The sequence below is a fragment of the Prionailurus bengalensis genome, chromosome B4 (genome assembly GCF_016509475.1).
Source record: "Prionailurus bengalensis isolate Pbe53 chromosome B4, Fcat_Pben_1.1_paternal_pri, whole genome shotgun sequence".
NCBI classification, from domain to species: Eukaryota; Metazoa; Chordata; class Mammalia; order Carnivora; family Felidae; genus Prionailurus; species Prionailurus bengalensis.
The window spans coordinates 57977757-58002084 of NC_057358.1; the positions used below are offsets into that span (position 1 = coordinate 57977757).

The following is a 24328-nucleotide window of genomic DNA, read 5'->3' on the forward strand; positions in this document are numbered from 1 at the left end:
AATCTGGTAGGAAGTCAAAGATATCCCTTACCTAGGAGCCATATTAGTAAATAACACCTCAATGTAGGTGGGAAGAAAACATCTCCAATCACAAAACATGGCAAACTACCCAGACAATGAAAATGGAGGCAAAGAACCCATGGTACCCTGCTGCCCTAAACACCCATGCATCCTTTCATTTAATCGGGCTCATTCAAACTCTGGATAGTAAATAATCTAGATGTGACCAGGGTTGGTTTAGTCTCCCAAATCATAGAACCCAAGCAGCTCAAGACCATCCTGTGTTAGGGCCATGGCACCTTTCTCAAAATGGCGCCCCAGACAAACCACTGGGCAGGGATGTTAAAAACCTTTGAAGTAGGTGCATACTAACCATAAGAGACTCTTAATACTGAGAACTGAGGGTTGATGGGGGTGGGGGAGAGGGGAAAGTGGGTGACGGGCATTGAGGAGGGCACCTGTTAGGATGAGCACTGGGTGTTGTATGGAAACCAATTTGACAATAAATTATACTTAATAATAATTTAAAGAGTAGGTATATACTGATACACACAGAAAAGAGAAAAATCAATAATTTTAGTGGGAAATTTTAACACTGGTTCTCTAAATAACTGACAGAACAAACAGGCTGAAATTCGGTAAAGATACGGAAGATTTGAAGAACAGGAAAAATAAACTAGCCTAGTGGATACACAGAGCCCTGCACACACCACCTGCAGAATGCATGTTCTTTTCACATATTTCCCAACCTTACATCAGAAATCAGTAGCAGAAATACAGCCGCAAAATGTCAACATTTTGAAAAGAAGAAACTCATTTACTAAAGTATGAGTCAAGGAAGAAAAATTATGGAAACTAGAAAATTCGAACTGAATGATAGTTGGGCCTTTAGAAGGTTATAGCCTTAGAGCTTACATGAGAAAAGAAGTCTACATCATGCAGCACAATGTAAAAGCACTAAATGAGATTTAGGTACAAATATGTGAGTAACTTATTAAATGTAATAGGACTAAAGCTTCAGTTAAAAGATAAAGTTGTCAGATTGGACTCAGCTGATAACATCTGAAACACACATGAGACAAAAAGACATAAAAATAATTATGTCATACAAATTCTGGCTAAAGTTGGTGGAGGCGCCTGGGTGGCTCAGTCAGTTAAGTATCCGACTTTGGCTCTGGTCATGATCTCTTCGTTTGTGAGTTCAAGCCCCGGGTCGGGCTCTGTGCTGACAGCTCAGAGCCTGGAGCCTGCTTCCATTCTGTGTCTCCCTCTCTCTCTCTCTGCCCCTCTCCTGCTCATACTCTGTCTCTCTCTGTCTTAAAAATAAATAAAAAACATAAAAAAATTTTTTTTAATTAAATAAATAAAGTAAAGCTGGTGGTCTAGGGCACCTGATAGCTCAGTCGGTTAAGCGTCCGACTTCGGCTCAGGTCATGATCCCACAGTTTGTGAGTTCAAGCCCTGCGTCAGGCTCTGTGCTGACAGCTCAGAGCCTGGAGCCTGCTTCAGATTCCATGTCTCCTCTCTCTGCCCCTCTCCAACTTGTGCTCTGTCTCTCTCTATTAAAAATAAGTAAATGTAAAAAAAAAATTTTTTTTAAGTAAAGCTGGTGAGGTTATATTAGTAAATGCAAAACAAAATAAACTTTAATTCAAAGGTAATGTCATAGGATTCCATTTACCTTACAATTTAAAAATTGTATGCACCTGAGGTGCCTGGGTGGCTCAGTTGGTTAAGTATCCGACTGGATTTCAGCTCAGGTCACGATCTCACGGTTCGGGCGTTCGAGCTCCACATCGGGCTCTGCACTGAGGGTGCAGAGCCTGCTTGGGATTCTCTCTCTCTCTCTCTCTCTCTCTCTCTCTCTCTCTGCCCCTCTCCTGCTTGCACTTTCTATCTCAAAATAAACTTAAAAATTAAAATTGTTTGCACCTGATATAGGTTCAAATATATATAAAGATTATATGATAATCTCATTAAAAGTAACAGATGTAAAATATACAAAAGGATAACATAGCATGAAAAAGTTGGATTTATCCCAGGAAAAGAAGTTGATGTAACATAAGAAAACATGAGATTCATTATATTAATAGCTTAGGTAGAAAAAAAAAAAAAACTATATAATCATCTCATTAGATATAGTAAATGTATCTGACAAAATTAAACATTCATTTGAGGCTTTTATTTTTTAATTTTCTTTTTAACATTTATTTATTTTTGAGAGAGAGACAGAGCATGAACAGGGGAGGGGCAGAGAGAGGGAGACACCAAATCCAAAGCAGGCTCTAGGCTCTGAGCTGTCAGCGCAGAGCCCGACACAAGACTCAAATCCACAGAACTATGAGATCATGACCTGAGCCAAAGTGGGATGCTTAACCTACTGAACCACCCATGCGCCCCTCATTTGAGACTCTTTAAAAAAAGCCTCCCAAGTAACTAAGAAGGAAACTTTGTTAAGTGATAAAGAATATCTACAATATGGGGCACCTGGGTGGCTCAGTCGGTTAAGTGTCTGACTTGGTTTCAGCTCAGGTCATGATCTTACAGTTTGTGAGTTCAAGCCCCACATCAGGCTCTGTGCTGATGGTGCAGAGCCTGCTTGGGATTCTCTCTGTCTCTCTCTGACCCTCCCACACTCTCTCTCAAAATAAATAAATGAACTAAAAAAATTTAAAAAAAAATATCTACAATGAACTTGAACCAAACATCATATTGATAAAATCCAAAGCTTTTCTTTTCAGAGTGGGGACATCACAAATTGCCCGCTGTAACTACTTTAATTCAATACTATGCAACTATATGCAACTACAATAAGGCAAAAATAAATAAAAAGCATTAGACTGAATAGAAAAAAGGAGTGCTTGGGTGGCTCAGTCGGTTAAGCATCCGACTTCAGCTCCGGTCATGATCTCATGGTCTGTGAGTTCAAGCCCCGTGCCGGGCTCTGTGCTGACAGCTCAGAGCCTAGAGCCTGCTTCGGATTCTGTGTCTCATTCTCTCTCTGCCCCTCCCTGACTTGTGCTCTGTCTCTCATAAATAAATAAATCAATAAATACTCTCATAGATCATGAAACAGAGGTAAGAATAAATATGTAGAAAATCAGCACAAATCAACATATTCTTTTGAAATGTATTTCCTTAGATGAGGTAACCAAATACAAAATTATATTCTTATGTAACAGCAGCAGTTAGAAAATAAAAACACTATTTATGATAGAATTAAGAGAGGACTATGGGGGGGGGGGGCGTGCCCAAAAGAAGCAAAGACCCATAAAGACAATATAAAACTTTATCAAGTCACTAGAGACCTAACTAAATGCAGAAAGCAATCTCACACTCACGGATCCAAAGACTGAATATTATAAAGATGTTGATTCTCCCAAATCAATTTATATATCCAGTGTAACCCAAATGAACATCATGTCAGGGAGTTTTATTTTCTTTTTAACAAACTAAGCTATAAAAGTTGATTGACTTGATAAACTAAATTTAAAAGTTATATGGAAGGGGCGCCTGGGTGGCTCAGTCGGTTGAGCATCTGACTTCAGCTCAGGTCATGATCTCACGGTCCGTGAATTCGGGCCCCGCATCGGGCTCTGTGCTGGCAGCCCACAGTTGGATTCTGTGTCTCCCTCTCTCTCTGCCCCTCCCCCATTCACTCTTGGTCTCTCTCTCTGCCTCTCAAAAATAAATAAATTAATTAATTAAAAAAAAAAGTTATATGGAAAAGCAAAGGGCCAAGAACATCCAAGACACTCTTGAAAGGCAAAATAGAAGGACTTTTCCCAGGCAGACATCAAGACAGTGTGGCATTTATGCAGACAGACAAACAAAAGAACAGAATAGAATAGATAAGACAGTGCAATGAAAAATGAGATCCAGAAGCAGACCCATACATACAGGACAGAGGTCATAATAAAGAACAAATAAAGGAAATGCTTAAAAATTTGAAAGGAATATGGCAAATCTGAGGGCAGTGGTCTCAAACACAGTACATGTCCACCCTCACAGTTTCTGATTTCTACCAAACTCCCAGGCCACATTAATGCTGTTGCTCTAGGGACCACACTTGGAGAAACAGTGGCCTTTGGGAAGTACATGAGAAGGGATTACTGTGATTTTTGAAAGCTAAAAAATATTCTGATAGCCACTGGCATTTGAAAACTTGTTGGAAATCTATTTAGATGCCCTATGACACAGGGAAGGGCAGCTACCATTCTTATTTATTTTATAGTTGAAGAAATGGAGGCTTGGAGTGTTCAAATAATCAAAGAATTCATCCAAGCTAATACAGTTCAGACACAGAGATGGGAATGGAAACTGAAGACCCTCAAGTTCAACATCTAGTGGATACACTGGGCATTGAACAGGTTTCCAAATTGTTCAAATTTATAATTTTGAATAAGTTAATTGGACAGGCCTCTTCATAATTTTAGTGTATGCATTTAGGAGTGATATCGCAGAAAGCAGAAGTCAGCATTTGTACCCTGTCTTTTCCCTTAATATTGTGTAACCTTGGCCAAGAAACTTAACTTTTCTGAACCTGCTTCTACAATAGATGATAATGCTGATTTAAGGGTTAAAAATAGTAGGTAAGGACTGGGCTCTCCTTCTGCACCAGACATGAGTGTGTATGCTTAAACAAATTACCTTACCTTAACCTTATAATAGCACTATGAAGTAGGTATTATCACTACTTCAATTTTATAGGTAAAGAAATTGGAAGCACAAAGTGATTTTAAATAAGCTTCCCAAGTCAAAGAGTTCCCTATGGAACAACAGAGACCGAATTGGAGCCAGATGACTGACCTGAATATTTAACTACGTTTTCTCACTATTAAATGAGATGACCCATATAAGGTTCAGAGCACATTACTGGAATTTAATAAACAAAACTAATTTTATCATTATTGTTATAAATATCTACTACTACCATCTTTTAGTCCCTTAATAGGTAGGCCACTTCTTATTTCCAGGATTCTAATATTCTGGGAAAGATGTCCAACACAGTAAAAATGAGTAAAACAAAATGAGGGTCAAGGGAATGAGGAGTCTATTGTGAATCTAAGAGTGTATCCTAACAAGGACCAGAGAAAGCATTCTCCAAATATTTAATATTTTATGCTTACAATTATTCTACTCATGCCTGAAGAATGACATTTAATTACATGTCTCTTAACACATATAACTACACATTAATGCCGGTCATAAAAACATGCAGTTAGCATTAAAATGCAACCATTATATTGTACTCAATAACACCTTCTCAGTCATTAGAATATCTTAGAAATGACTTAGTAAAATAGTAACAGTACCAGATTTTTTATTGCTAATTCTCTTACCTACTGTCCTTATATTTGCTGTAAATAATTTCTTCATTGACATTATGGAAAATTCCAAATTATCTGAAAAATTGGTCTTTAAGACTTACCTTCAATTTAACTGCCTATTGGGAAAGCTTTAAAGACATTTATGACTTCCTTGAGTAAATATGATAAAGCCTATACTGCCCACAAGCTATTTGAGCAGGAAGAGCTACCGTGTACTCACAGTGAAGATCTAATAAGTCACCCTCATTGACTCCCATGTACTTACTTCCACTGCATAGTGGAAAGCTGATGAGCCAGGATGCAATGATAGGTTCTGAAGCGGCTTGATATGTGGTTTATCCCATCCAAACTCTGAGGACCACTCCACGGTCAACATGTGATCCGTGAAAATACTTCCAAAAACCAGAGTCGCTGGGTCTGGTTTTTCCTTTAAAACGGTGGCTGGTGTGATTATTAGATCTTTAGCCTAGGGAAGAAAAATCAGCACCATTAAAGAAAAGTTATTGAACATCCACTGGCATGATGATACAGAAAATCAAAAGACAAATGAAATTTAAGTCACTGGCCACTAAAAAGTGAAATCATTTGACATTTAAGTGCTGGCAACTAACTCAGAAATTTAACAATACTATGTGAGCCAAATAAATCATGCCTGCATTCAGAATTTGGCTTGTTGCTTGAAATCTCTGCACAATACACTGCCTAATAAGTATCAGAACCAAATTCAATGATATTTAGAAATGAGGACAAAAGAGCAGATGGTGTAAAATGATGGAAAAAGTCGAGAACACGTCCCTTCTTCACTCTCACCATACTGAGCATTCGGGAAAGAGGTAAGGGGTGTCTTCTACGACAAAACCAGCAACACTCATGACAATTTGTTAAACTAAAATTAAAGTCATTAAGAACTGAACCTCTTGGCGATGGTTGTACTCCAACTCCCTCCAAGAATTCTTGGCATAAGCCTTCAAAACCCCCTGGGTGCATTATAGAAGAAATGAGCAGAGGGAAGCAAATGTTTTCCTCTTTGAAAACAGAGATGTAGAGAATGAACACCAAGATATAAATCCTCTATTCTGTGCTGAAACAGTGAACAAAGGACCTCTTATTGAAAGAAGGATAAATTAGGAGTAATAGGTAACAAGTTCACACAGCAGCATTTTACTAAATCTGCACATAGCCAGCTTGCCCATTACAAATGGCCAAACACATCCGTGCCCGAATCGCAGTCCCATCACTAACTTCGCAAGGGCTGAAGACTGCTGACAAAAACCACAGGGAAGGAGCTTTTTGACCAATTAAAAGACAATATTAAATGAGGGACAGATTTGACTTCCTAAAGAAGGTCAAACTCACTTAATACACAAATGTATAAACTGCTCCCAAAATCAAGTATAGAACTTCCCTTTAGATCATCAGCTCTTATCCTTATATTTTTAAAATTTTTTTTAAAGTTTTAATTTATTTATTCTTTTAAGTAATCTCTACACCCAACATGGGGCTCGAACTCACAACCCCAAGATCAAGAATCACATGCTCTTCCGACTGAGGCGCCCCTCTTATTCTTATATTTAAAATGATCCAAGGGGCGCCTGGGTGGCGCAGTCGGTTGGGCGTCCGACTTCAGCCAGGTCACGATCTCGCGGTCCGGGAGTTCGAGCCCCGCGTCGGGCTCTGGGCTGATGGCTCGGAGCCTGGAGCCTGTTTCCGATTCTGTGTCTCCCTCTCCCTCTGCCCCTCCCCCTCCCCCGTTCATGCTCTGTCTCTCTCTGTCCCAAAAATAAAAATAAACGTTGAAAAAAAATTTTTTTTTTAAAAAAAATAAAAAATAAAAAAAATAAAATGATCCAGTTGTGGGCACCTGGGTGGCTCAGTCGGTTGAGCGTCCGACTTCGGCTCAGGTCATGATCTCGCATTTCATGAGTTCAAGCCCCGCATCAGGCTCTGTGCTGACAGCTTGGAGCCTGGAGCCTGCTTCGGATTCTGTGTCTCCCCCTCTCTCTGCCCCTCCCCTGACTGTGCTGTCTCTCAAAATAATGAATAAATGTTAAAAAAAATAAAATAAAATGATCTAGTTGCTTCTGATTAATTCACTGTCTTACACATGTCTTAGTCATTTGATAGACTATGAATGATAATCAGTTTTATTTTTAGAATAACATTCAGGCTGAATGTTATTCTAAAATAACCACAAAGCTCACATTACAGTGAAGCCTAAGGCACTAAAGACAACACATTATTGTAATTTCCAGGTTAGTCTTGTGATGAATGCTACTTTGGAAGATGCCAACAAAATGCCAAATTGGGGGATGGTGGTGATGGACTTTCTTCTACCACCATTTAATCCAAACAAGTAAATTAACTTAAAATCCTTTACTAAGTGCAAAAAAAAAAAAAAAAAAAAAGAAAAAAAGAAAAGAAAAAAAAAGAATTTATTTAAAGAGATACAATCGAGCTAAATTGTTTGGATCCTTGAATCCCATTTCTCTCCCTTTATCCTCTAGACCAGGTAGAATGTTGGACAAATTTCACCTACAGGCTAAATTCAGGCTTCTGGCCTCTTTGTAAATAAAGTTTTATTGGAACACAATCACACTGTCCTTTTACCTTCAATGATGGCATAGTCCACTAACAGTGACAGACACCTTACGGTCCTCAAACCTAAATATTTATTATCAGACCTATTAAAAAAGTTTGCCAGTGGGGCACCTGAGTGGCTCAGTCAGTTGAGCACCCAACTCTTGATTTGGACTCAGGTCATGATCTCACAGTTCCTGAGATTGAGTCCCTCATTAGGCTCTGTGCTGACAGTTCAAAGACTGATTGGGATTCTCTCTCCCTCTCCCTCTCTCTCCCAAAATAAGTAAATAAAACTTTGGGGGGAAAAAAAGTTTGTCAGTCCCTCTAGGCTGTTTAGACAAGAACTCTGAGTAGATACCCCAGTTAAATCTCCAGCCCTAACTCAGTGCTTCACATTCAATACAGTACAAATGTTCTCAAATAACTGAAAATAACATCCAGCTGACTTCAGATGTACTCCCTGATGAATGTCAGACTTATTCACAGAAGATGGTTAGGATTTAAAGTGAGTAAAATTCTCACAAACTTTTCATTACATGAACGGTGTCACAGTGTTCTTGAACAATGAAACACATATGACTTTGCTTAAGTTAGCTTTTTTTTTAGTGGCTTTTCTTAGTCCTAGACTAAGAAAAATCTTTAACCATATCAATATAGTAACACAAACAATGCAAGTTTTCACCTATTAAAACTACATATAAGGGCGCCTGGGTGGCTCAGTCGGTTAAGCGTTCGACTTCGGCTCAGGTCATGATCTCACAGTTTGTGAGTTCGAGCCCCGTACCGGGCTCTGTGCTGACAGCTCAGAGCCTGGAGCTTGCTTCAGATCTGTGTCTCATTCTCTCTCTGCCCCTCCCCCACCTGTGCTCTGTCTCTGTCTCTCAGAAATAAATAAAAATGTAAAAAAAAAAAAATTTAAACTACATATAAAAATTTCTTAATAACAGGAGAGGGTAGTAAGACCCAAAACAGAGGAAAATAGGTACAAATGGAGATGGGAGTGTGAGTAGGAGAGAGATTTTCCTACTTGCTGAGTTCAGGGTACATCTTCAACATTGTAAAGACAGCAAACCTTAGCTTCCCCCACCCCAAGTGACAGAATCAGTGCTTTGCATGGTTCTTCAGAAGTAAAATAAAGATCACGTTCCAAGTTATTTCTATCATTAGCTAAACAATTCTAATGAGCTAATCAATAAGATATCAACTACACGTGATCCTTACACCTTACAGGATTTCTAAGCTCTCCAACAAACAACCCCACCTGCCATGAAATCAATATAAGCAATGGAATATATACTTTATATCAATAACAATCTACATAATATTTAAAAACAAGACTATGGCCTCATATCAAACAACTGTAGGGTTGTTTTTATTTCTCTTTCCCATGGTTCCTCTTTCTTCCTTATATGCTTTATTATTCTTAGTATTTTGCCTTTTTTATTCACTCAGTGAACACTGACTGAATCAGCACATGGTTCAGGCACTGCACTAAATAAGCACAAGAGAGGGGCACCTGGGTGGCTCAGGTGGTTGAGCAGCTGACTCTGCTCAGGTCATGATCTCACAGCTTGTGAGTTCGAGCCCCACGTCAGGCTCTCTGCTGTCAGCACAGAGCCCACTTCGGATCCTCTGTCCCCCTCACTCTCTGTCTCTACCAGGCTTGTGTTGCTCTCTCTCTCAAAAATAAATAAATAAGCAAGCACAACAGATGCAAAGATGCCTGTGGCCCAGCCCCTCCTTCTCAGGCAAGCTCACAGCCAGCCACGGACAGGCAGTAGCCACTGTGAGCAAGTATTACGCATTCATTCAGCCTAATATCTGTTGAGCTACTGTGTACCTGTATTGCTACAGGCCCAAAGGAATCTCAGGGAATAAAACAAGTAAAATCCTGTTGTCTTAGAGCAGGAAAAACAGTATAAAGAAATAAGTGAAGAGAGGTCAGGAGGTGATTAGTGCTATGAAGAAAATGAAAGCTGCTTAAAAGGACAGAGTGGGAGAAGAAAATGCTTATTTTTGGTAGCAGCGTTGAGAATGACCTTCCTGATGAGGTATCCTTTAAGCAAAGACTTGAATGAAGAAGGAAGTAGGCCATGTAGATATCCAGAGGCAAAATATTTAAGAGGAAGCAAGGGCCAAGATTCTGTGGTAGGAACCAGACTTGGCATATTCAAGGAACAGGAAAGACTCAGTGTGGCAGGAATTCAGGAAATGTAGGGGAAATGGAGGCACTGTGGCTGCTGGAGTGGGGGAAGGGGTGAGCCGAGAGAACTAGTTACTCCATGGTACACTGACTAACATTCCAATTCTGCATGGGTTCTGGCTCTGTGCAGGTAAGACTGTACGCCATCTTCCTTATATCCCCAAGAATCTTCACCATAGAGGCTGCTAGCAATTAAAGTAACCCCAGTTTACCTCTTTATCCTGGGCAATCTGAAGTAGCCATCAGGGATAATATTAGACACATGGCTTCCATGCTTTTATTTCTTGTTCCAAAAGTATGAAGGAGCAAAACAGGAAGGGGGAGAAAGATAGTTTGGCAGTGGTAAAACACAAGAATCCGGGTAACACTGAGTTTTTTCTTTGAGCCTCTACATTTCCTCCTCTGCATCAGGGATCCTCAACCCCAGATACACATTGAATTCAACTACGGAGCTTTTTAAAAACACTAACCCACACTCCATTCCAGAACTGAAACAGAATCTTTGGGCTAGAGCAGGGGAAGCGTTCTTTGTTTGAACTTACCCAAGTGATTCTAACTGTGCACTCTGGGCTCAGAACCATACCACACTGTCTCCCTTGAAGATTTCAGCAATCTGGGGGCACTTAGGTGGCTCAGTTGGCTGAGCGTCTGACTTTTGATTTCAGCTCAGGTCACGATCTCACGGTTCATGAGTTCTAGCCCCAAGTCAGGCTCTGCGCCAACAGTACAAAGCCTGCTTGGAATTCTCTCTCGCTCTGTTATTCAAAAATAAATATTATACATATATATATATATTTATATATATGTGTATATACATTTATACATATGTATAAATATCTATGTATATATGTATGCATATATAAGTATATATACATGTATGAACATATGTATGTATATGTGTGTGAGTGTGTATATACATGTGTGTGTATACACACACACACACACACATACACACACACACACACACACACACACACACACACACAGATTTCAGCAACCTGAAGAGTGAGGGTTCCCAACACTGGCTGCTAAGACTGGAAGGGCTGAGAACCACTTCAGAGATTCAAGTCTCATTTGTGAATTCTTATCAAAATCTGTCCATTATTTTGTAATCCCAGGACCTTGGTTATCTCACACTGAACGTATCTAAAATGGAACACCTATTTCCTCCAAAAGTTGGTCCCTATTTCTGATATATTATGTTCTACTTCTTTACTTCTTAATCCTTAATTCATTTAGTAAGAGTAATGCATGTTTACTACTTTAAATTTCTACTGTAAAGGGAAGAAAAATGAAAAGTGTCAAATTCTCAACTAGTACCCTGGCCACCACATTCCCACTTCCCAGACAGGACCTCCATTAACAAATTCATTGTGTATTTTTTCCTGTATTTTCTTTACATCTTCATTCCTTTCGAGGTAATTTATCATTCTCACAACATTCTCCCAACCCTCGGTTCCCCCTATCAGTAATAGAGACGCTTGTAATTTCAAGAATCTCTTTAAGAAGCCTGATTCCTCAATTTCTATTACCCCCTCAGTAGCAAATATTCTGTATCTCTTCCTTATAATCTCTCTGAACATAATCACATGCTTGATCATAATTTTCAATGTGCACTGAATACCTAAATGGCTATAGATTTAAGGCCAAATATTTTAGCTGCAAAATTAAGTATCCCAAGTATGGCACTAACTTCTTTTTTCAGTTCTACCTCTCACTAATGTCCTGCATTAACCTTTTACTTATCACTTAGGAATGCATTCAGCTGCAAGTAAGTAAAACACAAACAGGAGTTGGTTTTCTCACGTTAAGTCTGAAAGAGCCAAGTCCGACAGAACCCCATCATCTCAAGGCCCTGTGATTTTCTTAGCCTTCTCCTCAGGGTCAAAGAAGAGCTGCTTATAGCTGTAGCTTCAGCTTTAATGATCTCATGAAGGTCCAAAGATAGGGGAGGAAAAGGATAAGAGGAGACAAGTGTATTCCTTTTGATCACAAAAGCAACATTTCTCCAGGAATTTCCATATGCCTTACTGGTCAGAAATGTATCACACTGATCTATCAAGTTGCAAGGGAGCCTAGCAGGGCTGGTCGGAGAACTGCAAACACAATCTGTTAACAAGGAACACAGGGGGGCTGTATTTGGGGTCTCCTCACTGCCTGAAAACTGACCAGCCCTTAAGCATTCTTGTTTATATGCCATAGTTTAACAGGAAGGACTAAAACCTGGCTACAGATGTCCTCCCACCTTTACCTCTTTTTCTTCCCATCATTTCCTCCATCTGTAACACTGGACATGTGGTGCGGCCAGTTTATCCAAACTCTCTTCTCTTTTACTCCAGCAGGAAGTATGGAAACTGTAGCACCCCATCTGGCCCAGCAGTCTGGGGGTATCCTCAGCTTTTCAAACTGCCTAGCAGTTGCTCACACAATCCCTCTACACAGATATTCATCCCAGCTCCCAAAATGTTTGGTTTGGCTCTATAAAATCTTTTAGCCAATTTGAACATTTGGAAAAGGCAGTCATTGCTTTGGATTATGTTGGACTCTCATTTAGCACAGTAACTACTATACACATCAAATATGTACTAATAATTCTGTTCTAAATTTCACTAAACATGGATTGATCATCATGGTTTAGTGTATTTCAACACGACAGACTGCTGTAGATTTTATAAAAATCTTACTAAAAGACCTTTTTTGTTACTACAGATCCTTAAAGAACCAACTTTAAGAATTATCATAACCTAGGGGCTCCTGGGTGGCTCAGTGGTTAAACCTCGGACTTCGGCTCAGGTCACGATCTCACAGTTTGTGAGTTTGAGCCCCGCATCAGGCTCTGTGCTGACAACGTGGAGCCTGGAGCCCACTTCCAGTTTGGTGTCTCCTCTCTCTGTCCCTCCCCTGCTCATGCTCTATCTCTCTCTTAAAAAAAAAAAAAAAAAAAAGAATGAGCATAGCATAGTATATAATTTTTACTTTTCTGAACTCTCCTTAAAATATCTCTAGGACCACCCATAGTGATCCACTGGCCCTGTGAGATCAAGCTAGTTAATGGCAAAGATATAGAATAGGTGGTTTTATGCTCGACTTAGTGCTCCTGTAATTATAACTTGATACTACTAATTAAGTTTCTGGAAACTGAATACAAATGATTAAATTATGTCTTATTTTCATAGGCTGCTACATCCTTTTATAAGATGCGATTTTTAAAAAATATTTATTTTTGAGAGAGAGAGAGAGAAACAGAGTGTGAGTGGAGGAGGTATATAGAGAGAGGGAGACTGAATCTGAAGGGGGCTCCAGGCTCTGAGCCGTCAGCACGGAGCCCGACGCAATGCTCGAGCCCATGAACCACGAGATCATGACCTGAGCCGAAGTCGGACACTTAACCGACTGAGCCACCCAGGAGCCCCTATAAGATGTGATTTATTAATGATATGAACAGCAACCCTCTAACTTTCTAATTTGTAAAGAAGGATTGCCCAACATACAGTTTTTCAAAGTAATGCACAACTTAGTGCTTTCAGAATTTCATCAAGAAGTCTATTTTCCTTCCTTTAAAAAATTTTCTGCAATTCTGGAAACTAAAACTAACAGCTTTTAACCTGAGCTCCAAGAGAAATTACCTAAGAATATTAAATATCCTAATTGGACACTGAATGAAATTCTAAAGTAAATATTAGCTGAAGGTTTGTGACTGGTTTTGAATAGATATGAAATCAAGTCTAAGGCGGTGAAAAAATTTTTGGCATAAAAGAAATTTTGCAAACAGTTTTTATCAGTGTTCTTTAGAAACTTTACATTTACTTTCTAAAGATGGATAAAAAAGAACAATATTTATTAAGTGATACTCTCTCCTGCATAATTAATCTGTCCCTTTCCAATGCTCCATGTTCTCTGATGACTTCAGGCCATATTATGCCTGAGGAAGAATTTGAAAGGCAAGGCCACAAGGACTGGACTGTGAAATGGCAAATATTGACAAAAACAAAGCATATTAAAAAAACAATGAGTTCCTAACTCAAAGCCACGCTTGGGTAAGTATTTGCTCTGAAATGGGGAAGCCCGTAAGAGGCAAATGCAACCTGGTTGCACCTGAGGGCTGTATTAGCCAGCATTCTAGCAACATCTCTCCTTCATTGCTCAGTATTGGAGCTGTTCTCTGCATTGGACACAACACGTAATGTTTAAGAGCTATCTCAGCCTTCCAAGTGTATCAGAAATTGTACAACTTTGTTCTACAATAAGTGCACGTTTCTTACTCTACTTCGAAAGCTTTAGGTGCTATGTTCATGATCTTTTAGAGACCCTCTTTTAAAACCTAATAGAAAGGTACGAAGAGCAGAATTACAGATTTCGAGTGTCACACTCTGTGGAGATGAATAAAGCAGGGGAAAGTGGAAGAAACAGCGGATTTCTTTGAAACAAAGATGACTCTGGAGTCCATAGAAAGATTCTGTAATAAGGCATCTTATTTCTGGGCTTTGTTGGGAAACTGGATCCTCTCTCAGTTGAGAACAAACTGAGGGTTGATGGGGGGTGGGAGAGCGGGGAGGATGGGTGATGGGCATTGAGGAGGACACCTGTTGGGATGAGCACTGGGTGTTGTATTGAAACCAATTTGACAATAAATTTCATATTAAAAAAATAAAAAATAAATAAAATGACTGCATCAAAATGAGGGGAGGAGATACAATATGAAAACTCCCTATGAGAAATCCAAAAGGCAATTTAAAAATACAAATGGAGTAAGTAAAAAAGAGATAGAAAAATATTTTTGCTTTTTGTCAAAAGCAAAAATGGTCTTATAAAACCCACCATTTTTCTCCCAAAATTATCAATTTCATTTTTCATTTGCCTCATCACATATGCACTGTGAATACAACCACCATTAACAACCCATGTTTTAATATATAAATACAAATGCAGAATGTCAGCACACCTCCCCCTTAACTAAAACATAATATATAGAAATCTAAATTCAGCAAATAGATTATTTACATTATGAATTAATTTTAACTTAGCAAAAATTCTCTATGTATAAAAATATAAAGAAATTTTGAGGAAAAAAAATCACATTCATCTATATACCCTTTGAGGAATTTACCTACTATATAAAAGGACTCTGAGAGATTACCAAATAGGAGTCTGTTTTATCTCATTTTTCCTAGGACCCAATATCTCAATATATTTAAGTCTCCAAATGTATTAGAACTTAGTCTTAATAGGTTAGCAGAGTAGATTAGATCAGCTATAAGGTTACAGAGGATATGATCTTTAAAGGACCAGGAGTATTATGGACACAAAAAATTCACAAGCTTATTTTTGTAAAGAAATTACGATATTCTATTTTTTTTTTTTTAAATCCTGACAGCAGAGACCTTATCTTGAATTTATCTTCAGATTTCCAATGCTTAGCACACAGTAAGAGCTGGGTGTGTGTTAAATTGATGAGTCAAGTTTCCACTCCCTCTCTGAGCCCTGCCAGGATGTGAGATCATGAGGACACTCTGTGCTATGGATGACAATTGACAGTGAGTGACAAATAGGCAGGAGACATAAAGAGAGGAAGCAAAAACCTCCATGGTTGGTGGGGTGCAGTGGAGATGATAATTTATAAAGAAAATAATAATACACCTTATATTTGTATTTTTATGATTTTCAAAGTGCTTTTACAAGATTGTTCCTCATTTGCTCCTCACTATTTGCCTGGGAAGTTATGAGATTATTTAATATACAAACCCCATAATTCAGAGAGTAGGTAGGGAAATACAACACATTTACTGTAAAATGTTAGGTGTTGGTTTAAAGAGAAAAATGACAAGTGTAACTTTTTCCACAAGCATAGTCAAAGGTTATACTTAGACAATCAGATAAACCTCTATCTAAATGAATATTTACAAATTAGTTGTTTTTCAAGAAAAAGTTATGATTCATGAAATAAGTAATTAACTGCTAGGTAATTTTAGATATGAAGATATTACTGCTCCCCAAATGACCCGCCCCCCCCAGTGGAATCTAAAATGCATGGCAGCATATCTAAACTACTGTAAAATCCACACCGTGAAATTGCCCCAAATCTCAACAAGAAATAGATTTATTCAGTTAATTGTTGTAGCACTTAACCTTGAGCAAATAACCTTACCTTGAAAGTCCCCACCGTCTCTTTTGATCCCGCTGCTCCGGTACATTCTGGGGAGCATCCGTTACTGCAGTCCTTAAAGAAGAATTAAATTCATTAAGTAAAACCAGGTGGGTAAACTGTGGCCTGGGGTAATCAGTATCACTCACCATCACACCGCGTGCTCCGCTCAGGTACCCAAGCAAACAGGAGGAAGATCAAGCACCCGGGCACCAGCCCCAAAGGAGAGCGTCCTGGGAGTGCTGCCCCTCACTTTCAACCTTTCAGGAGGACGCAGCTGTTTTCGTCCTCCACCGCTAGCTTAGGGCAGATTGGTTAAATTCCAGGTTCGCCCTACAGAGCCAGGGTTCACCAGCAAAGAACAAGAAGGTGATTGTCCCCCTTACATCGGAGCGAATAGTCTAGACCAGGGTTTTAAGCCATTTATAGAAAAATCTCCTGGGCGAGCTCAGCCTCGTGGTCTTGTCAATCACTGGCGCACAATAGCAAGGCTGGAAAAGGGATGAGGACGAGAATGAACCATTTTCTCCACGGGCAGGGTCCTGCAATGCGGGCGCACGGACACCAAACCTCACAGGTTAAGGACATAACCTCAGGAAATTAGGGGGTAATTCAAAAGATACTTAAGGGCACAATGGTTGAGGGACGAGTTGGGGAAAGGTGCAGACCTTAAAAACAAAACAAACACCCCCCCCCATCTGCTAAATAGCTACATAAGAGATGGAGGGGGGGGGGGAAGGTTGGGGGGGGTGGAATCCAAGAAGGCAGAAGGCTGCGGTCAAAATATTTTGGGGTGGCAAAGGAACGCAGGATGTGGTTGTCAGTTCTGGCAGCCCAGAAATTCCGCTTCCCCCTCCTCCCCCAAAGCAGCTTCCATGGCGACCCTCACGTCCCCGGTGGCTGTCCACGCCGCGCTCCGGAGCACGTCAGCGGCTGGACATTAGACCTGGCCGGCGGGGGCCTCTCCAAGGCGGAGTTCGCTGGCTGGGGCTCTAGATTTCGGTTAGGATTGGGGAGAGAGGAAACGCCTGGGTGGAGACGGAACGGCGGTGTGCGGCGAAGCAGGATAGTGCAGGAAACGACAGCGATGCGCCCGACCAGGCCGGCAGGCTTCGGAGACGCCGGTGCAATCCGCCCCCCTTCCGCAAACGTCTGGGTTCGGGTACCTGGCGGGCGAAGGCCGCAGCGGCGCGGGTTGGGCTGGCCATGGGGAGTCCCCGGGGGCGCGGGGCTGCGGAGAGCTGCGGCCGCACGCAGCGCGCGGCTGGACGCGAAAGCCAGCGGCGTGACCAAGCTCCAGCGCACCGACTGCGCGGCGCGGGCTGCAGCCGCCTGGGGCCCAGCGCCAGGGCCAGGAGCAGGGAACAACGCAGCCCCTCCAGCATCCCCGGGGGTGGAGCCTCCAACCGTCTGGTCCCTCTCGCTTTTCGGTGGGTAAAACCAAAGCCCTAGTTTCCACCACTTGGTCTCCGGCTGGGGCACAAGCGTGCGCGCCACGAGCGAGCGCCTTTCCAAAGGCAGGCACTTCAGGAGCATTTACCGAGCCACCCCAGGGTTACCGGCCCGTACACGCCCCTCGGCCAGGGCGAAGGCAAACTTGGGGAAATTAATTTACATTAGGGGAAGAGTTTCCGTGGACAGAAAGGCTAAAAGCTTCTGCCCCTGAGTCTGCAGTCCGGGATTGGCAGTTGCGCACTGGCTCTCTTCTGCCACCGATCCCCACGTGCAAACTAATGAGCGAGAACGTGAATCTGGGGTTTAGATTTCTTTGCACCACCTCCTCAAGTGGGATTTGTTGTGGGGTGCTGCAGGGTTACCAGGCTCACGCCCTCTAAGAGCTCTTTCTGCCGGAAGACCTCGACGCTATTGCATCCCCCAGCCATTCAGTGTTGTAGGCAAAATAAAGAGCCCCCAATCGAGCTGACCGGTCGCTGCTGTAAACCCGTGGAAGCAATATTTAAGGAAGCTGATAAAGCAACCTTTGAAAGGAAAAAGGAAGCTACTGCCTTCTCTACGTGTTCTCCCAGGGCGACGTCAGCTTCAGTTATGAGCCTTCCTGGGCTTTTAAATTAATGGGAAGTGGCTCATTTGTTCTTGGAAAGGGGGGAGAACGGTTTATTCTGGGTAAGAGCAGTTAAATCTGGTCTGGTTTTAGAATTTATTTCATAGAGTCCTAAAGACAATATAGCTCTAATCTTTTCAACTCAGAAAACAGCATTCACTTCTCCCTTCCCTTCAGAAAAGGCATAGAACAGCTCCTGAGGTTTGGGTGGAGCGACAAGTTCCAGCCCAGGCAGGTCACATGTGGCTGGAAACCAGAGTCCCTGAAGAAATTTAAAATCAAATTTTAAAATAAAATTTTTTAAAAAGTATAGACTAAGTAAACTCTAGGGCTGCCATTTTCCAACCTTGTCCCCATGCCTAAAAATAAGAAACCCTTAGGTGAAGAACTATTAACAGTTTGCATTCAAAAGCTTGGTTTAGGGGCACCTGGGTCGCTAGTCGGTTAAGCATCCAACTTCAGCTTAGGTCATGATCTCACAGCTGATGAGTTCAAGCCCCACATCCTGCTCTGCATGACAGTGTGGGACCTGCTTGGGGTTCTCTCTCTCTCTCTCTCTCTGCTCCTGTTCTGCTCATGCTCACTTGTGTGCTCTCTCTCTCAAAATAAATAAATAAATGAACTTTAAGAAAAAAAAAAGCTTGGTTTAAATGTCTACACCAGGGGCGCCTGGGTGGCTCAGTCAGTTGAGCGTCTGACTTCGGCTCAGGTCATGATCTCGCACTCCGTGTGAGTTGAAGCCCCGCATCAGGCTCTGTGCTGACAGCTCAGAGCCTGGAGTCTGTTTCAGATTCTGTGTGTCCCTCTCTCTCTGGCCCTTCCCCCGTTCTTGCTCTGTCTCTGTCTCAAATATAAATAAATATTTAAAAAAAAATTAAAAAAAAAAAATAAATGACTACACCAGACATGCATTAAAAGTCTGTTACTGTTTTTAAAGATAAATATTACACAGCTCCAATTTTCTGGCTATTTTAAGTGTTACTTGTAAACCCTTTTTTTAAAAATTTATTTTTGAGAGAGAGAGAGGGCATGAGTGGGGGAGGGGCAGAGAGCCAGGTAGACACAGAATCTGAAGCAGACTCCAGGCTCTGAGCTGTAGGCACAGAGCCCGACGTGGGGCTCAAAATCATGAACGTGAGATCATGACCTGAGCTGAAGTCAGACACTTAATGGACTGAGCCTCCCAGGTGCCCCCAAACCCTCCCTTTTCCATCAAGAGAACATATACTGAAAGAATGAAGTTACTGAACAATTATCACAGTGCTACCTATACCTTTTGGCTCGTCAGAGCCAACATTTGTGCAAGGGCAATCTGTATTAACTGCTTCTATTTCCTCCCACTTCAAGTGGCTACAATTTGACTCCTGTCCTATTATTCCATCTGAACAAGGCTCCTAACAGCCTTCATTTCATTTAACCCAATGGTTTGCTTCCTGTGCATTTTTGTGGCTGAACCTATATGCTGATGGCTCCTAAATATGTATTTTTTTCAGTCCACCTCTCTCCTGAGCAGTGAGTACTTACACCAAAAATCTGTCTAAAATACTTATTATTGTGTATGTAACATTCGTGAAGGAAATAGGCTAGGTGCTGGGGATGTATTGTGAACATACTTCCATCGCATTATCATGCATTGCCTTTAGCCACATAGAAAAATGGTACTTGTGTTAAAAAGCAGCAACTAATCCTACAAATGTAAAAAAGCAAAAGTAACAAGTGCTACCTGTGTTTTACCAGAAATGTCCGGAAGGGCTTTCCAGCAAGGGACCCTTAACTAGAGACCTAGGGGATAAAAGTATTTACTATAAGAGAGAATGAAAAACATCTGAGATGAAAGTGAGTTCCAGGAAAAAACATCTCTGAGAAGGGAAGAAATGTGGCACTTACAAAAGACAAGAGAGACAGGGCTGGAGTGGAGACAAGCAGGGAACTTGGTGGAGGGTGAGACTGGGAGGGCTGGCAGACAGCCAACCACGTAGTGCCTTTTAAGAGAGTTAAAGGATAATTTCCCTGATAAAGGCAAAAGTATGACTGCCATATACATATAGAATGAATTTATATTATAGTCTATGTAACTATAATGAAGTTACCAGGCAGATGTTAAAACTTGTTCAAAGAACAGACACACTTCCCGGTCAGGAATAGTGACATGAATTTGCAAATGGACATAAAACCAGCTTCTTCCACAATAGGGGAGATACATTAATTGAATCCTGACCTTCAGAACTTATTTGCATGTGTATTGACAAGAATTATTTTGCACTCCTGTTATCTGGACAGTAACTCAAAAACAATGAAACAACACAAAAACACAACGAAAGAACTCATGGAATCCTAAGAACAAGAAAAACCATCCAAAGGGTAGGATTAGATAGGGAACAGGGGTGGAGGTTGACAGGACTGAAGTGCACTGTGGCTGCAGTTTGGAGACTGGAGGAGGGTGTGGCTGAAGAAATGGATTTATGAGAAAGCTATTATAGAACCCACATAAGTGCTGACCTATTAATAAGTTGGATCTGGCAGGTGGTAGGTGATACAGCTGGAGAGAAGCAGCCAGATTTCTGCAATCTTTATACAGAGTGGACAAGAGAAAGAATGGGGAGAGACAGGTGACAAGAAGGGCTCCCTGGTTTCTGGCTTGCTCTTCCTGTTGGTGATATTCGCTAAGAAAAATGGAACACTGAAAGATGAACCAGCAGGAGTCTGGTTTGGGGCATGCTGAGTTTCTGGTCTCTGAGACTGGCTGTTAGACATATGCCTGTCTGAGGCTCAAACGAGAGGTCTGGTTTCGAAGTAGACACCTGAGGACTCAGTGGCATGCAGGTGGTCACTGAAGCTACGGGAGTGAATGAGAATGTCACATCTGTGCCTCTGTAAAATGGGGCAACGGCAACACTTCACGTTTGCCCAATGGGATGGACCATCGTAACATGTACCATATGTAAACTACTTAGAACCTCGTCTGGTAAGTGCTAATTCCTCAATAAATGAAGGTAATGATCATTTATCTCCTTTGGCAAACATTCTCTGAAAGGGCCAGATAGTAAATATTTTATGTTTTAAGGACCATGTGGTTTTTGCTAAATTACTCCAATCTCGGGGCGCCTGGGTGGCTCAGTCGGTTGAGCCTCCGACTTCGGTGCAGGTCATGATCTCGCGGTTGACGAGTTCGAGCCCCACGTCGGGCTCTGTGCTGATGGTTCAGAGCCTGGAGCCTGCTTCAGATTCTGTGCCTCCCTCTCTCTCTCTGACCCTCCCCCGTTCATGCTCTGTCTCTCTCTCTCTCTCTCAAAAATAAACATTAAAAAAAAATTTTTTTTTAAATTACTCCGATCTGTCAATGTATGGCAAAAGCAGCCACAGATAATATGTAAAAGAACAGTCAAGGCTGGGTTCCCATAAAACTGTATTTTCAAAAACAGGACACAGCGGATTTGGCCTGCAGGCTGTAGGCTACTGACCCCTACTCCATGCAGCTGCCCTACCAAGAAACATCAGGGTCATCCTTCAAGCACAGCCACGTGATCACCAACGTCTATACATTCTACCTCCAAATATCCTGACAGTCGCCATTTCTCCAGCCATATTATTACCATCCTGGTACCAAATAGCTTCCAAGTAGCCTCTGTATCTTCAGCCTGCTTCCCCTTAAGCCATTCTTAGCATGGCAACCAGAGAAATCGTCTCAAAATGCAAATCTGAACATATCTCTTCTTGGCCAATAGAATCCTCAAACTTTACATCATCCTGGTGACAAAATATTTATTTATTTATTTATTTATTTATTTATTTATTTATTTAATTTATTTATTTATTTTTAAGAGAGAGAGAGAGTGTGTGTGAATGAGGGAGGGGAAGAGAGGGGGAGAGAGGATCCGAAGTGGGCTCTGGGCTGACAACAGCAAACCCGATCTGGGGATCAAACTCAAGAACCGCGAGATCATGACCTGAACTGAAATCAGAGGCTCAACCGACTGAGCCACCCGGGCGCCCCTGTGACAAGGTATTTTAGCCAGCTCTCCCACCCATCCCAAATTCTGACCCCTGCCCCTGACTCTCTGGCTCTCTGTTCCCTACTCTCCCTCTCTCCAGCCACAAATTTAACTATTTCAGTCCTTCTTTTGGGCATCAGGCCTTCTCACAGCTGGCCGTCTGCCTGAAACACACCCGTGCCATTGGCTGGCTCTCTCATCCCCCTTTATCAGTTTATGGGGCACTCCGTCCTCAGGGAGACACCCCTGAACCCTATCAAGGCTGCCATAGGCCCCTCTGCTATTTTTTTTTTTTTCATAGAATTCTTTCCATTTCAAAATAACTGCCATACTTTATTGGAATTATTTGATTCATGCTGCTCTAATTTCTGTGATGGTAAATTGTGCCTGTTTGTTCCCCCTCACCCAATGCCAGGCACAAGGTTGAGATTTAACTATCCATTAAATTGTAACTCTCTGATTTTTAAAAAGTATATATTTAACATGCTTCGGAATTTTCACTGCTAAAGTTCACAAGATAACAGACTAAAAATGTCCTCAGAAACCCACTCTGGTGATGGGTATTGAGGAGGGCACCTTTTGGGATGAGCACTGGGTGTTGTATGGAAACCAATTTGTCAATAAATTTCAGAAAAAAAAAAAAAAAAGAAACCCACTCTTCCCCTAGATGTAGGTTTCTTTCTTCACCAAAAGGCTCTCCCTCACCCTAAATCTTTCTCTTTCCTTTTCCTCTTTCCTGTTCCTTCTCTTCCCTTAACCAGTCATAACAGGGGTTTTCAATGTATTCTATTAAGGGATTGGACCAGTGCTTTCCAATAGAACTTTCTACAAGGATGGAAATGTCCTGTACCTGCACCAGGCCACATGAGACTACTGAGCATCCAAATGTGGTTAGTGTACCTAAGGAACTGAATTTTTAATTTTGCCTAATTTTTATTTATATCTTAATACACCATGTGGCTCTGGTCTCAGTGCAGGTTTGGGCATTGTCATATGTTTGGTCATAGCGGAAGGTTGGTATCCTGGCTCTATCACTTATTAGCTCTATGACCTTTGGCAAATTACTAGCCTGTTTTGAGTTTCACCTTTAAAATTAGAGTAGGGGCGGCACCTGGGTGGCTCAGTCAGTTGAGCACCTGACTCTTAATTTTGGCTCAGGTCATGATCTCACGATTCAGGGTTCAAGCCCCACATCAGGCTCTGCTCTGACAGTGCAGGGACTGCTTGGGATTCTCTCTCTGTCCCTCTCCCATGTTCTCTCTTTCTCTCAAAAATAAAATAAACATTAAAAAATAAAATAAAATCAGAGTAAAAATTAAAGCAGTGATGAGATTCAGCATGAAGATATGTACAAAGGACTCAGCAGTACTTAGCATCTTCCTCAATAAATGTTAGCTATTGTTACATTTTTATTTTTTAACTTTAAAAAAATGATTGTTCTTCACTTGTAAGTAGTTGCCCTTGGATTATCTATATTAATGATGAGAACAATATTATATGGGCGAAAACCTTAAAAATATCTAGTTAGCTTTTCAAGTGTTTCTCTTTTTTTAATAATAACAGTTTAAAAATAAGGCTGTTTGGCTCATAAAACAAACTGCATACCTATTATTTACATGCTTTCTGCTTGCCTTTGGGAAGGCACAGACAGATGAGGCGCCCTGAGAAAGCCCCATCTCCGGTCTCTGGAAACCAGAGAACTGGTTCAGTGAACCAGAAAGAAATCTTGACAAAAGAATTAGTTGGGCTTATTCAATGCCAAACCCCTTAATCAAATAAAATGAATAATTCTTTGTAGTACATATATAGTTACTATATCTGTTTCCTAGGGCTGTTGTAACAAAGTATCATAAACTGGCTGGCTTAAAACCACAGAAACTGTCTTGCAGTTCTAGAGGCTAGGTATGGGCGACACATGCTAAACCTGCAGTGGAGGGACGCCTGGGCAGCTCAGTTGTTTGGCTCAGGTCATGACTCACAGTTTGTGAGTTCAAGCCCCGCATTGGGCTCTGTGCTGAC

At 41.2% G+C, this 24328-nt stretch overlaps 1 protein-coding gene across 3 annotated transcripts in view; it reads right to left on the reverse strand.

The window, feature by feature from the left end:
• BCAT1 (branched chain amino acid transaminase 1) overlaps positions 1–24328 on the reverse strand; it is a 108558-nt gene that overhangs the window by 55935 nt on the left and 28295 nt on the right. The window contains exons 1-3 of one of the 3 annotated variants that reach the window (XM_043564792.1): positions 17422–17981; positions 16259–16330; positions 5596–5796 (exon numbers count right to left, since the gene is read on the reverse strand). In XM_043564792.1, coding sequence (XP_043420727.1) covers positions 5596–5796; positions 16259–16330; positions 17422–17640 — 492 coding nt within the window. In that variant the 5' untranslated portion in view covers positions 17641–17981. Of the gene's footprint in view, positions 1–5595; positions 5797–16258; positions 16331–16404; positions 17982–24328 lie in introns of those variants that run through there. The other 2 variants (XM_043564794.1, XM_043564793.1) reach the window with 2 other exon arrangements.